General features: G+C 47.6%; 1 protein-coding gene across 1 annotated transcript in view; it reads right to left on the minus strand.

The window, feature by feature from the left end:
- The window catches only part of LOC128796608 (rho GTPase-activating protein 39-like), a 54,617-nt gene extending 42,947 nt beyond the window's left edge, over positions 1 to 11,670 (minus strand). Inside the window, exon 1 of the mRNA XM_053958439.1 lies at positions 10,212 to 11,670. Within this exon, the coding sequence (XP_053814414.1) occupies positions 10,212 to 10,222 (11 nt within the window). The 5' untranslated portion in view covers positions 10,223 to 11,670. The remainder of the gene's footprint in view (positions 1 to 10,211) is intronic.
- Between the last annotated feature and the right edge of the window lie 2,922 nt (positions 11,671 to 14,592).

Consider the following 14,592-nt stretch of genomic DNA (forward strand, 5'->3'; position numbering starts at 1 on the left):
ACTTTAGCAGCAGGATACACATGAAAGTATCTCAGCAATTTCAGATTTAGGATCCTTTGGCACTCTTGAATAAATGCCATCTGTTCCTTAGTTTCTTATCAGTTCCTCTATTTGCTCTAAAGCTATTTCTACTGATGTTCAATGTGAGACAACTTGTCCGACAGTTCTTCTGTAGCAAGCTTGATGTTTGCAAAGCTCCTCCACAGGAGTCAAGATGGCCAAAAATGGTTTAGAATTTTTTGTGATAGCTTTATCTTCTGTGCCTCTCACACTTTGATCTCTTCTGCTTCCAGTTTCCAAAAGGCTTCAATGCATTTGTAAGTTAATCATATTTGGCAAATTCACTCCTCGAAAGTCTTAATCTGGCCCACCTTATTTTGATTTTACATGCAATCTGCTGAAATAGATAGGTTTTTTGGTCTTCTTGCTAGGATACAACTTCCCCTTTTTGGTAAGCCTGCTTCTCATTCCATTGTCCTTCTTTCCCCTGCACATTTCCCTTTTTTTGTGTCTTTCTTTAAAAGGCCAAACAAAAAAGTCTGATCTGTTCTTGGTGGAGGTACCCACTCCTTCTGAGCTGGTAATATAACCACTAAATATTTTCCATACCACCTCTCTTCCTATCAGCTCCTCTACAGCCAATGAACACATCTCAGGGTTCTTACAAGACAGCAGACAGCCCCTTTTTAGCAGACTTAGGAGTAAACATCAGCTCTGGGTTGAGGCAGATAAGTCTCATTTATTTTATTTTTATGCTGCCAGTCATAAACATCCCATCATAACCCCAAGCTTCACATTATTATGACTATTCAGCACATATATACTGAGTTTTCACAGGTAACTGCATAGTCACAGTTTCCAGATGCCCAAAATTAGATGTTTTTCCAGCTGGAAACATGTTACACAAACAAAGCACCTCCTGAGGCACCCACCACATGAGAGGTAGAGGGGTCAAGGCTTCTCCTTCCCAGGAGGAATATAGGATGTCATAAAAGGGCAGAAAAGATTCCAGGAGAGCAGTGCCCTGCAACAGCATTTCCCTTCCAAGGAACTGCCACAGCTTGGACCTTCTCCCTTGTTTATTTTCACCACTACTGAGCACAGAGCTGTAGCCAAGGTTGAGGCCAGCAGGACCTTGGCAGATGTGCAAGAGACAAAAAGCTGGGCCCAATGGCTAACAAACTGCAAAACAAGTTTAGTCAGCAACAGGTTTTAATCTAAAAAATAAAAGCATCATGGATCAATTATTGCCTGAAGCACAGTAAAAGTGAGGATTACATCTCTCAGCTGTTCATTCCTTTTCCCATCTTCTCTCACAGCTTAGCAAGGTGTGAAGTTGAAAGATGAAGCCCAATCCTGTCCTGCATCTTGAGCAGCACAGAGAGCTCTGCTACAACAGAGCCCCAAGAAGGGGCTGGCTGAATGCCCCCGGTAGCAGCACCCAGTTTTCACAGCCACCCACCCCAATACTGCTTTTTGTCCATGGGCCCACGTGCCGCCTGTCCTAATGACAGGCAGCACTTCCCAGGGGCCAACAGAGCAGTCCAAGCTCTAGCACAGACACATCTCACTGTTAAAGCTCTTCATGTCACAGTTCACATTTACCTTTCCCAGGGCAAACAGCCACACCATTCAGGAGGGTTTACAGCTATAGACCTATAGGCAAAGCAGTACAGATTCCTACCATAAGAAACAGACCCAAACTGGTAATTTCTGGAGAATACTGTTAATTCATCTACAGTCCCTCAAATCTCTGCAGTCCGTAAAACCTCTGGGTTTAAGCCAGGTCTAGCTAGAATTTGAAGGGCAAGAAAGCTGCACTGCTGGCAGATCCATGACAAATTTGTCTGTTCTCTGACCACCCGCATGCTCTTGCTTGAAGAAATAACTACCGTTGCGAACAGGAGAGGCTTGAGCAAAGCAATAGGAATTAACTGCATGCCCTCCTCTGCCTGCACCAAGGGTACACCACGTACAGGTCCTGGAGGCCCAACTCCACTTTGGAGTTAGTGCCATGTGCCCTGGTAAGCCCAGGGTAACAGAGCTCTCTGGGCCAGCTGCAGTGGCTATTTTATTTCTCATCCAGAGTACAAGATGTACCTTGTATCAGGAGACAGCTTAAAATAGAAAACTTTGCTCCTCCCCAATGAGACTCCACAGCAGCTCAAAATCAACACCCTTGGAGCTCAGCTCACCACCCGAGCCATCCAGGCCAGAGCACAATGACTACTGGAAGATGTTCATTTCTGCATTTCCAGCTGAACTCTAGGTAGTTTCACTAAACCATTTGGTGATCACCATGCTGTTCACTCTTTCCCATCTGAAGTCTTTGCTTCCTGCTCCAGGGAAAGTGGGATGGTCAAAGCAGCCCAAAGTGAAACTTCCCTGTAGCCCCGCAGCAACTTCACCGAACACCAGGTACCCAAAAAGCTTTTCTCCATGTACAGACACCTGCCACAGCTCAACAGCAGCTTTGCTTATCTAAAGAGAAAATAGTGAGTGATTTCATCCCTCCCAGACCAAATAAAGTTTAAGCATAAAACTGCTCAGCTATTAGAGCTCTGGATGGCTGATGGGGAGTGTCATTGGACACTGAGAGGTCACCTTCCTAGGGAAGGGTTATGGGGAGCCAGAAAGGCTGAAATCACTGACATGCCCCTCACTGCCAACTCATACAGCCTTCCCTGTTTCAAGAACAAGATCAACCCAAAGAAGTGTCACCACTAAAGGAAGTTCTGCCCACAGTATCTCTCTGCCAGCCTTCCTCTTGTAGCAGGGTTTAGAATTCAAGGCCAAAGTCACTTCAATAGCATTACATTCAAAGCTGGCTCAACAGACCATGGAGAGGGAACGGTATTATAACGTCATGGCACACTGGCACACTAAAATCAGAGTGGATGATTCAGTGATGGGTTCTCCATGACTCCCTTGCACTCCGTCGCCATCCCCAAGCACTCATCACATGAGACCAGTAGAGCTCCTCAAATCCTTCACAGGGATAACTCACCCTGCTAACTAACAGCAGATGGTTCTCTCCTGCTTTAGTGAGTTCATCCACTCTGGTAACGAGACTCAGAACCAGAAAAAAAAGGTAAGGTGGCAGTGCACAGCTTCGCCTCCAGATCATCACTTTCTTTTTTACTTTTTCTGCTTATTGCCATCCCAAAACAGACTTCTACTTTGGAAGTCTCCAGAATCTTAAACCTGTGTTTTAGACTAATTTCAAATTACAGCTTTAGTGAATTTAGGCTGGGTTGTCATACCACCACCAGGCATTTCCTCAGCACCTTCTAAGCCCTCTATACAAAAAGCAGCTTACTTGCTTTTTTCCATTATTTTCAGAGATTTTGAAACTAATTTAATGAAAATTAGAGCAGATTACTTCAGGGGCAAGCTCCCTAAGGAGTTCCCAAGCCAAAACTGCAATTCGCAAGCCATTTGTACTCTAATTCAGGCCGGCAGATGAGAGCCCAAGGGCAGCACCAACTCAAGCACAAAGTTGCCCTCTAAGCCCCAATGCTACTTCCTTCACACTCTTTTTACCAGGCTGATTAAATACAATCAGCCATATCCCACCCAGACTATTCATTGTATTACAGGAGCATAAATTGCTAAGATAATACAACTCCACATTACAACATGCTAAGCATCTGTCCTCAGGCCTACATTAAACGCTCCTCTTTGTGTCAGCTACACTCGAAGCTCTGCACCTCAGCTCACAGCCATTTCAGCATCTCTCTTTGCTTCACTTCATGTTGATCGGTGACGATCAAGAATACATAAAACACTTGGAGCTTCTCCTCTCACTGTAGCTTAGAGCAATACTTGGAAGGTCTAATAAAAAAAATCCCAAACATAACTACTGGATCCAGGGAGCCAAGAAAAGCGGGACAATGTGGCTGATGCACAGCTAGATAGCTGTAGATATCAAAGGACTATCAAAGAACTACAATGCACTCAAGAAAGAAATGGGTACAGGACCAGAAGATGACCAATATGGCATTTATCACTTTACAGCAAACTGACCACATTGAAACCAACAGTTGAACCTTGGGTTACTATTTAAACACCTACACGGAAGATTCAGTGCCTAGATTACAATGGGACCACTCACAGTTTACTCCATGTCTGGAAACAGCTCTGCACTTGATACGTCCCACATGGCTCCAACAGCATACAAGCCCAGAGCAGGTAAGACTATGTGGCGCGGTACAACTGCGCCAGCAGATGAGCAGGGGGGTGAGAAGCAGGTGCTGGTGCAGTTGAGGTGGCCAGAACCAGCAGGCAGTTTGGAGTTCCAACAGCATGTGAGTCAGCCACTCCAGCCAGTGCAGAGGAACCTTTCCAAGCAAGACTGCACAGCACAGCTCATGCACTGCATTCTCTGGGCCTATATTTAATTATTTGGCTAGAAAGTCTCCCGTAAGTTTTTCTCTGATTTTCATTTGTGACTGAAAATATTTTACACCAATTCATCCTTCTAACCTGAGCCCTGGGTGTTTGTACACAACATATTGCACTGCCTCAGAGTCAGAAAAACCCAAGACAGCTGAACTCCACGTGGTTAAAGCAGATTTGCTGAACTCAGTCTCAGCTCATCAGGCAGCATTGTGCAGGGATTGTCTTGGTATCACTAGTGATGGAGACAGTAAGCCTTCTCTGTTTATTTTTTCCCAGATGAATGATATAAGCAAAGGCTAACAGAAAAAAACAGACACCTACAGAACAAAGAGGCTATCCCTGCTATAGTGCACCTGGCCCTAGGCCACAAGTTCATGAACGATACAAAATCCCACTACATTGAGTCTTTTCTGCCTCAGTAACAGGTTTCCAGGCAAAAAGCAGCAACCTTGTTTGCCCAGGTAGAAAACAGCCCCATCTGTCACAGCAAAGTGCCTTACGGCAGTATCCCACAGCTGTGAAGTTACACACACAAGTGAACCCAGCACAGGTTTGCGTGGGGGACCCTTCCTGCTTGGCTTGTTTGGTTTTGGTAGATCATAAACCCTGCAGCTAAGAAAAAGGTTGGTTTAGAGAGGCCCAGGACTGCTCTGCTTCAAGTTGAGACAGGAACACACAGCAAGTCTGGGGAGCACAGGGTGCTCCCTGTTCATTTCATCCGTGTCGATCGAAGCACTTGCCACTGAGGAAGACAAAGCATACCAAGAGCTCGGTTCAGAGATCTGGGCAGAAGCAGAACACAAGAGGGGTAAGAAAATACACCCTCCTTAGAGAACCGGACTTCTATTTGCCTCTAGTGGTTCATGAAGATGTCAGCAAATAATTTTATGAAGACCTTTTTGTTTCAGAAATTCTAGCACTCTGTAGCATAGAGCCGTTGCTGGAATTTCATACAAGACTTAAAGTACAAAGAGCCTGAAAAAAAAATAAACTCAGTGTCTCCAGCACTTTAGTCTTTCAGTGTGTTTTTTCAGGAAGAATTTTCTAAAGCTGATATTGTCTACCTCAAGCCCCTTTTTTTTGCCTGAATCAGGTAACAGGGGGAGGCCATGTCTCCTTGCCATGCCAACACTCGCCTGGGAATCACAGAATCCTTTCCCTCTCCCATGCTTCACTGCAAGCAAACAGTCTGGATCTCCAGCACTCTCATTTTAAGTTTTCCAAATATCTCTTGGCTGTGTGAGTTGCATAACAAAAAAATGGCAGCTGACAATGCACAAAGAAAAAAGCTTGGGACAGTAGCTGGAAGATAGTTGACACCAGCTACACTAGAATTTATTGGACTACACTCAACTGGAAATATAAAACACTTAATCCATACAGCAGTAACCTCAAACCCTCGGAACCATAATTAGGATGAGAGAATATATACCATATAATGGTATTTCCATTATCCCAGGAGACAAAGACCAAGCACAAAAGAATTTTCTCTTGACCTACAGTGTCTCTTCCAGATGTATGAGCCAGGCAGACCTCATGGCTGCTGCTTTAGTTAATACTTTCCTGCCACACCAAGAACTGACTGCTTTAAGAAACTATCCAAAGCAGATTACTCTTCCTCATGAAAAGCGTAAAACCCATCAAACAGACAGCTTGCTTCAGTGGATACTCACGACTGAGCCACTAAAAAGCACAAGAAATTATTTGTTCATTAAAGCTGCCTTTCCTATACAGGAACAGCCTTTCTTGGCAAAGGCAGGAATTAACATTAAATTTGTAATAATGACAGCAGAGCTCAGGAACCTCCTAAGAATCCACCTAAAACCAAATCCCAGTGCCTGTTCCGGAATTTCTTTTTATTACAGATAAGAGGGACTTCCTGAACTATTTGAATCTGCTTGGGGGACTTTTTATAGAAACACAAGCTTATATACGTCACAACAAGGCACAAATAATTGCACTTCACTTGGGAAGGACTGAGGGAACTTAAATGGAACATTTCAATTTCTGACCTATCTATTTGCTGAAAGCTTGCAAGCATTTGTTAATTGCATCACTCAGTGAGAAAGTCATTTGAGGAGTACAGCAGGAACAAAAACATTGGAAAAGGAGACTATAAGAAGGAGGAAACACTCCTTTCCTTTGAACTTCTGATTAGTTTCCATCAAAAGACTCTGATCAGTCTAAAGGCATTTCCCAAAGACTAGGCTTTATCTGCACAGGAAGATTTTGGAAGGCTTGACTGCCCCTTAGGAGCTAGCTCTGGGCCATGCTGATAGATGCACCTTAAAAAGGTTTTGGCAGTGATGGTAGACAGGACAACCACCTTGTCCTCTACAGCCCCTCTTCTGCTTCTGCCAGAAGAGCTACTGGAGGAAAACAAACTCCTGGCTTCACTTAAAGCCAGTCACCCTTAAAACATTTCATTCCAAGGAAACTTCCCTGGTAAGCTTACCAGCTCAGCAGCATGTTTAGAGGAGTGGTGACATCAGGAGCAAGCATATGGCAGAGGTCAGGCTTGCTGATAACTTCTCCCAGCTGCACTTATTTCTACTGATTTTGCAGAGCTAACAGAGCCTTTTGCTATCCCAGTTTATTTACTGCCAAGTGAACTACCACAATCCAGCCCATCCAGGAAAAGGCTCATTCAGCAGACAAGAGTGGGATGACCTGCTATGGGGCACGGGCTTGTCCTGCAGTCTAAGTTAGCTACAGAGAGGATGTTTATTCATGGTCTTATTTAAGCCAGCTAAGAAGAGGCTAAACCAGAACAGGGCACATGGACCCAGTTCAGAGGATGTGGAGGGCTCTGCACAGCACAACAGTGAAAGGCTTGGATGCCCTGCCAAAACCAGAAGACTCCTCTGCTGCAAAGTCACAGCTGAGTTCAGGCACATAGAGCCCATCAGCAGCTCCTGGGCAGGGTGATGAAGTGTCAAAGTTTTCATTCATTCCTAAATTAAAGTTGCTAAAAACCATGGAAACTGGTATGCATGCAAACTCAAATTAAAGCCTGAATTAACTAAGAACAACAAAATATACTAAAATGACTCAAGATTCAATAACAAAATTAAGAGTCGTCATTGTAATCACAACAAAACACATTACATTTTGTATTAATCAAATTAAAACAGCCAACCAGAACAGCAGGTTTCCTGCTGAACAAGCACACTTAGTACCATTTCCAGTCCTTCCACCCAGCTAACATGACTTCAGCAACCTCAGTATTTCTGGGTAGGCTGGAAGATCTCCCTCTGCACCCATCCTGAGGCTGTTTAACTCAAATAGCCAAAAACATGCTGCTAAAACAGCAAGTCCAAACTTAAAAGCTTTCTTCTCCATAAGTAAAATAGCAACCCAAGTAGTATCATTACTGAAGCATTTACCCATCAGGAAATACAGGTATGACATGTATGACTTCAAAAAAAGGGTAAATGAATATGAATATTTATTAAATGACACTGTCAGTGGAAAAAAACAAACCACCCTCATGGGCCAAAAAGTCAGAATCCTACAGCTGTTTATGCATTGTTACCTTTAACTGCAGAAGTAATTCCATTAAAGCTGATTTTGTGTATCTTAAAGCTCTTCCCACAGTCCCTCAACGATGCTAATAATTCTTCCTCCATGGCTCTCAGGGGAAAAAATCCCTTGGTCCCTGGTTTACAAAACTTTACCCGTTTGTTATCAGGCAGTTACCCCAATCCTGTGAAGGCAGTCTCAAAAGAATGGCAGAACGGATTTTAAAAATGCTTCAAAGCTCCGACACCAATACAGTGAAATCCACAAGATGTCCTTACCCCATAGGCAGCTCCACTACAGAAATTCCAGGCTCTCCTTTCATCTTTGTACCACACATTACATTTTCTAGAAATCAAGTAAGTCAGTTGAATGGGAGGCACTTTTTTTGTGCCCCTAAAGCAGGGCAGCACTCGGTAAGCCCTGTTCTGCATGGCATATTACACATGCAGGTCTCCCATGAGGATTTCTGCTGCAAATCCAGTCAGGGCCAGGCTGAAGGCAGACTTTTGCATCACAAGGATAACCGTAAAATTCTCTCAGTTACAAAATGCACAGACCTGTGGACTGAGATCTCACTGTAGCTCATGTTCGCCCAGCTAAGGCCAAGATATCTGTTTCAGCTAGGCAAACTTGTTGTGAATACAGAAGGCACGTGAACTATCTGAACAAAATTGTGGCTTCTAAATCTGCACTCCTATAATCCGCTGTGATCTCAGCATCCCTCCAAATAGCCTCTATCCAACTGATAGGAAGAGCTGTCTCATTAACCCAGCAAAAACCAAATTCAAAAGCACTAAAGAGACAGCGAGGGATACAGATAAAACACAGTAAAATCCCGCACCAGAAGCTCCGTACTCAACTGCACTAGCTAGTGGAATGATAGCCTCAAATCTACACGATTTTGTCAGGGTTTAGAGTTTTCCCCAAAATGAGGAATCTACAACCTCAGTCTCCAAGCACCTTTGGCTGTCACAAGCACAGAGGCAGAAGCAGCTGCTGTGAGCTGTTGCTCCTGGCAAGATGAGAGAAGGCTGCTGTGCTCATCATTTTGCTCTGTCTGAACATTGGTATTCTAGGGCCACCCTCAATGGGATTTGCTATCCCTTCCCAAGATGCTTCTGGTCTGCTGCAGGAGATGCAGAAGGAAAAAGAAATAAAACAACTTCAAATGCAAGAGAAATAAAAAATTATTCCAAACACCTTGCATCACCAATGAGGCACTGAGCAAAAGGCCAGTGCAGCTTTCCCCCAGCCAACAAGAATGTGAGAAACCAGCTGAAATCTGGTACCCCTGGAGAGTCGCACTGCAGGAATTTTAAATCGGTCATGTATTTAACCTAGGATGAAAAAAAACACCGGCAAATCAGCACAACAGCAATTGGCATCAGCAACAGCAAGGATAGTGACTCTCCTAGGCTCTGCACTTTCCTCCTGGCAGAACCAAACTTAATTTAACCACTTCTGGCTGGCGATCCCAGGCGCAGAGGGACCAGGAAGAGTTCTCCTTGAATGGGGTTATTCATTGGACCCGTAAAATCCGCCTGTGTTTGTCGGAAGCCGGATGCAGCCTGGGAAACTGGCCTGGCTACCTGGCCCTCCATTTTCACTGCCAACAGGTGACCCTGTCTCCCTACCCACTTCCAGGAGAGGACAGAACCCTCGCCTGGCCACAGTGCAACAGCCACACCCGATAGTATTTTCACTGTCATTCTGTAAAAGCGCTTATTTTTTAAGCGAAAGAGAGAAAGCTACGGGGGCACCCGGCCCAGTGCCACCGAGCCTGGGCTGGAACGGGCACAAAACCATGGTGTGGTCCCGACGAGCCGCCCGTCTTCGAGGGCACCCGACAGAGTCCGGCCGCAGCCTCCGGGGAGGCGCCGGGACCAAGCAGAAGGGAGGACTCAGAGTCAGGGCCGGGCCGGCTCACTCAGCCGAGCTCATGGCCGCCCGCCTTGCTCGGAGGCTGCAAACAGCCCAGTCCCGGCCCCGGGCGGAGGCCCCGGCGGGAGCCAGAGCAGTGCGAGGAGTAGGTCCCACCACAGACACCCCAGCGCCACAGGAGGCGGCCCGGGACCACCGCCTCGCACGAGTCTGACCGCTCGGCACGGCACGGCTCGACTCGGCTGCATTTCACCTGCCGCGTCCGCTTGCCCGGCCCCGCGTCCACCCGAGCCGGGAGTGGCTCCTGGCCCCAGCCCCGGCCCAGGCCCAGGCCCACTGCCCCGGGAAGCGGCAACGCCTCTGGCCCCTCTCCCGCCGCTCAACAGGTGCGTGGCCGTCGCACTCACCTCTCCGCCATGGCCGCTCTGCCCGCGACCGGGGCAGGATGTGAAACCCGATCCCGACCCCGCCCGGGGGCGGTGCGGCCCGACCCGGGACCCCCGGCCGCTCCCCGGGTCCCTCTGCCGGGGGCTGCTGTGCTGGGACGGGGCGGAGCGAGGCGGGCCGGGACTGGCCGGGACAGGCGAGGCCGGCGCTACTGGCGAAGCCGCGGGTCGAGGGCAGCCCCTGGCGGCGGGTGCGGCCGTTGTCGATCCCGACTGAGTCCGCCGAGCTCCGGCCCGAGGAGTGGAAACGAGGAGAGTGGAAGCGGAGCCGGGACATCAGTTTTGGAGCCGCTGAAGTCTTATTTGAGCAACAAGTCAATGCCAAAAGTCAGCGGTCGTGACCCCTTTTGTGAGGAAAACCGTGGTCAGGCAGGTCACATCCTGCCCTCGCCTCGGGGACTTTGGCAGCGCTGTAGCTGTGGGCCCCATGTGCGGCCCGTGTGCGCCGCTGGATCACAGCTGCACCATTGAACCGTGTTCTCCCGACGCTGCCTCCCCCTGCCCTGGGCACAGGAGGCTTTATTGGTTCTGCTCTGCCCTCTGGTACTCCCGATATCCTCCAAGAGCGTGGATGGAAAGTGGCAGGGGAGACTTGAACCAGTGTGGAGCATTGAGAGAGGGAAGTTCCTTTGCCAATGCTGGATGTTGAGCTGTCTCTGCTTCCAGGTGGGAGGGTACAGACATTTGGGTCAGCCTAAGCTGTAAGGCTGCCATTCTCTGGGTTTGCCCAGATGTCTTCTCTTTTTTTTGCCCTAGCAGCTTTGTCTGGGCACATTTTACAGACTTTCTGTTTCTTCTCTATCCTGAGCACATAGTAGACTGGTCAAAGCTGTGTAGGAACATCAGGTGTGTCTCCAGCAGATGCACAGATCCACCAGCAGTGTACAAACAGCATTGGTTCAGAGACTTCTAGAACAAGTAGAGCCCTGCTCCTTGGCCAGCATGACTACTCTGAATAAACAAGCCGTGCTCTAAAGGTCAGCCCTGCTAGATCAGCTTCTGTCAGCCTATGCTTTGGGGTATGTCATTTGGCATGGTGGCACAGAACAGCTCCTGTATCTCAGTAATTGCTGCAATGTGGCACTGCTCACAAGGAATCTTTTACTGTCCTGTTATTCCAGAATATAAACAATCCCATGTGAAGGCAAATCCTGAGGGTTGAGCTGCCCAGATTCTTCAGACATTGTAACTGGGGCTGCAAGACTTGGCAGATACTTGGTAGATTTTGCCACTAACAGAGTGGTTTGGGGCCCATGTCACACCAGGGAGCAAATATCTGTAAGAAATTAGTCCATTCAGCTTATTAATGACCTCATGCAAGCTATTGGTCAGTCCCACCCAGAGCAACACTGCCCTCACTTTCAAATGGCATTTTGGCACTATTGAGAACTTGAGGGTAACTTAATCTGAAGACATTCCCATGAAATTCCCACTGCATTTTTAAATAGCAAATAGAGAGACAGTGAGATCATGACTGCTGCACTTGTGAGCTGGTCACACAGCTGCACTGTGCTTGTGGGGGGGGGGGGGAGCAGGGAGGGGATGAGAGTGTGTCCCTGCAGCTGGGGGCCAGTGGTGAGTGGGGCCCCAACAGGGGCTGTGAAGTTGCTGAAGATGCCTGAGGTGCTGTGGGAAAGCAGGCAGGAGAAGTTGAGTTCTGTGGGACTGAAAAGTTCAGGGACTGAGGCACAGGCTAGCAGGGAAGGAAAGGAGGAGCTGAACCAGGTCTGTGTTGAAAACAAAAATTTGCTGGAGTAGCTCTACCATGATTAAATTGGCATCCCTCCTTGTGGAGATGCAGATGTTGCTTATCTTTGCCAATACAGGCTACACCTGTCCTCAGGAAAACAGTAATACTAGGAAAATGCTTATTGTAGCCTGATAGTCTCTGTTCAAGGGCTCCTGTAGACATAGACTTAGTGTGTAAGAATTTTAACAGTTTGATCGTCATTTTTGTGCTAGCAAAAGCTAGCAAGGTCCTTTGGACATGCTGAAAATAGATGCTGGGGACATGAGAGGTTTCAGAAGGCCCAGCTTCGGGGCTCCCCAAAATGAGTGACCTGACACAGTAAGCGGGAAGTTGGCTGAAGGAGGGACCAGACAAAATATTCTTTTTTCTTTTGCAACATTCTCATTTTATTTTGTGTATTTCAGGGTTTGATGATAATGTGTAGGCTGTTTTCCACCTACACCTCTGGCAGTCTTGCTGAAGAACCTAAACATCACCACTTGGCTGCCACAGCTCAAACTCTTGGGATGTTATTCTGCACTAAAAGATCCTGTCTCTCTTCAGGCCAAAACAGGCAAACTGGAGGCTCTCAAGGACACAAAGGACACACTGACATATCTCAGGTCAGTCCAGCTCATGAGCTGGCAGCTCTGTGCTGACCTGCACAAAGTCACACAGCAGAAGAGCATCAAAAGGCAGAGCAAGGAAGCCACCTTAAAGGCAGAACCTCCCCACTAGAGGAGGGTCACACACCTGCTGACATCAAGGACACTCTTGGGAACAGAGGTCCCTACTACTGGAGAAGGAAAGCTGGGTGATAGAAGGTTCAATTATCCAGCACAACAGACAGCTCTGAGGCTGAGCCTTGCACAAAGGTGCCAATGATGCACTAGTGACTCAGGGAGGGGGAGAGTAATCCCAGAGGGGGAAAATGAAGATCTAAAGGAAAAGCTTCTTTTGTGGGAACTTCTTTAGGGACTTTCACAGCTCAGACAGTCAGGGGCTGAGGAAAACTTCTGCTAGTGGTCCCTGGTGCAATAACACAAGGCAGTTCTCCTCCAGAGATACAGGTGGGTCACTGTGACACATATTTGGGAGATCAAGCCCACCAGTCACGAGGCCTGTTATCAATACACCAAAAGTGGCAGCAGGAGGTGAATGTGAAGTGGCCTGAGAGCATGGAAAAAACACTGCAGTGTCTCTGAGAACAGAGGGCCCTGGCTCTCTTGCTAATAAAAGAAGAAATTGCCTTCATTAATTGTAAGGCTGTGAACACCAGACCACTGTAAGATGCAGTGATCAGTCTTTCCAGGCCAAATCGTCTCGTTGCTACCTGTTCTTGGTTGAAGGATATACTGTATAACTGTCACTGCAGAACTGCAAAATGAGGCAGCTCTCTGAGATCATGCTTGAATTGTTCCTCAGATTCTGCTCCCAGGTGGAAGTAACTGTATTTGGAGTTGTACACCCTTTCATAAAACTGCTCATCTGGTGCTCATACTTGGGCATACACTCCATGTCAGGAAATGGCAGGTGGAGGTCCTGGCATGAGAGGTCTTCCTCATGTGGGGGTGTGGAAGAACCAGTGATGCTAAAGCTATGGAAAGCTTAGGATTGCAGTGCTGCTGTCCTGCTTGTATGTCCCAGGCTGAGAGTTCTGGCAATCCCTGGGCAGATACACTACAGATGTGAGTGCAGTCAGCACATTGCCCTAGAGGTTTGGGCCAGCAGGCACTGCCCTTGCTCTGCCTCTATTAACAAACTGGGTTGCACAACCTGGAATAAGTCCAGTCCAGCACCAGACCCACAGCAACTGTTTCCATGTACAGCAAGGAAGAGAGTAACAGCTCCAGTCAGGTCTGACAACCCTTTGTTGAGAGACTGGTGATACTGGAAGTAGATGCCTAAAACACTTGGCAAGGTCTGTGTGGCTGGGCTTACAGCCAGCACTGCCCCAGTTCATCTGCAGCCTTGGATGCACCTTCCAGGCCACCAGCAATGATGGGACGATGAGTTGGGAGATGCTTCACTGGGGACTCCCTGTGCTACTCCTGAACTGCATTTGAGCTCAGGTCCTCAGCCTTGATCTCACCTCAGCTGTACTCCACTGAAGCTTGTGCCAGGCCCACTCACTGGGTCAGCAGTCACTCGACCCTGGCTAACCCCGGTTACTGACACCAAACTCTCTGCTCCTCCTGCATGGTGAGTGTGGCGCTGTCATGCCATCACCTTGTCTCTTGCTCATCTGTCATCCTCTCCTGCCTCCAGCACCCCAAGTCCTCATGGCTGGAAGAGGGGACAGGAACAGGAGCAGCTCGGTGTGCTCTTGTGATGAGGGAGCCAATAATACCAGAAAACATTCTGTGAAAGCCCTGTGTTAAATAGGTCAAACTACTGCCCATATCCTACTACGAGTGTTCACATGTGGGCTCACCACAGGGTGCTCTTTGCTGCAACAAAGATAAAGTGCTGGGCTGATTGGGGGGCACAGTTCACTCAGATGGGTGATGAGATCTCTGTCCTTGGAGATTTTCAAGGTTTGCCTATGCAAAGCCATGGTTTACCTGATCTAGTATTAGTGATGGTCTCATTTCAAGCAAGAGTTTGAGCTAA

The sequence above is a fragment of the Vidua chalybeata genome, chromosome 17 (genome assembly GCF_026979565.1).
Source record: "Vidua chalybeata isolate OUT-0048 chromosome 17, bVidCha1 merged haplotype, whole genome shotgun sequence".
Classification (NCBI taxonomy): Eukaryota; Metazoa; Chordata; class Aves; order Passeriformes; family Viduidae; genus Vidua; species Vidua chalybeata.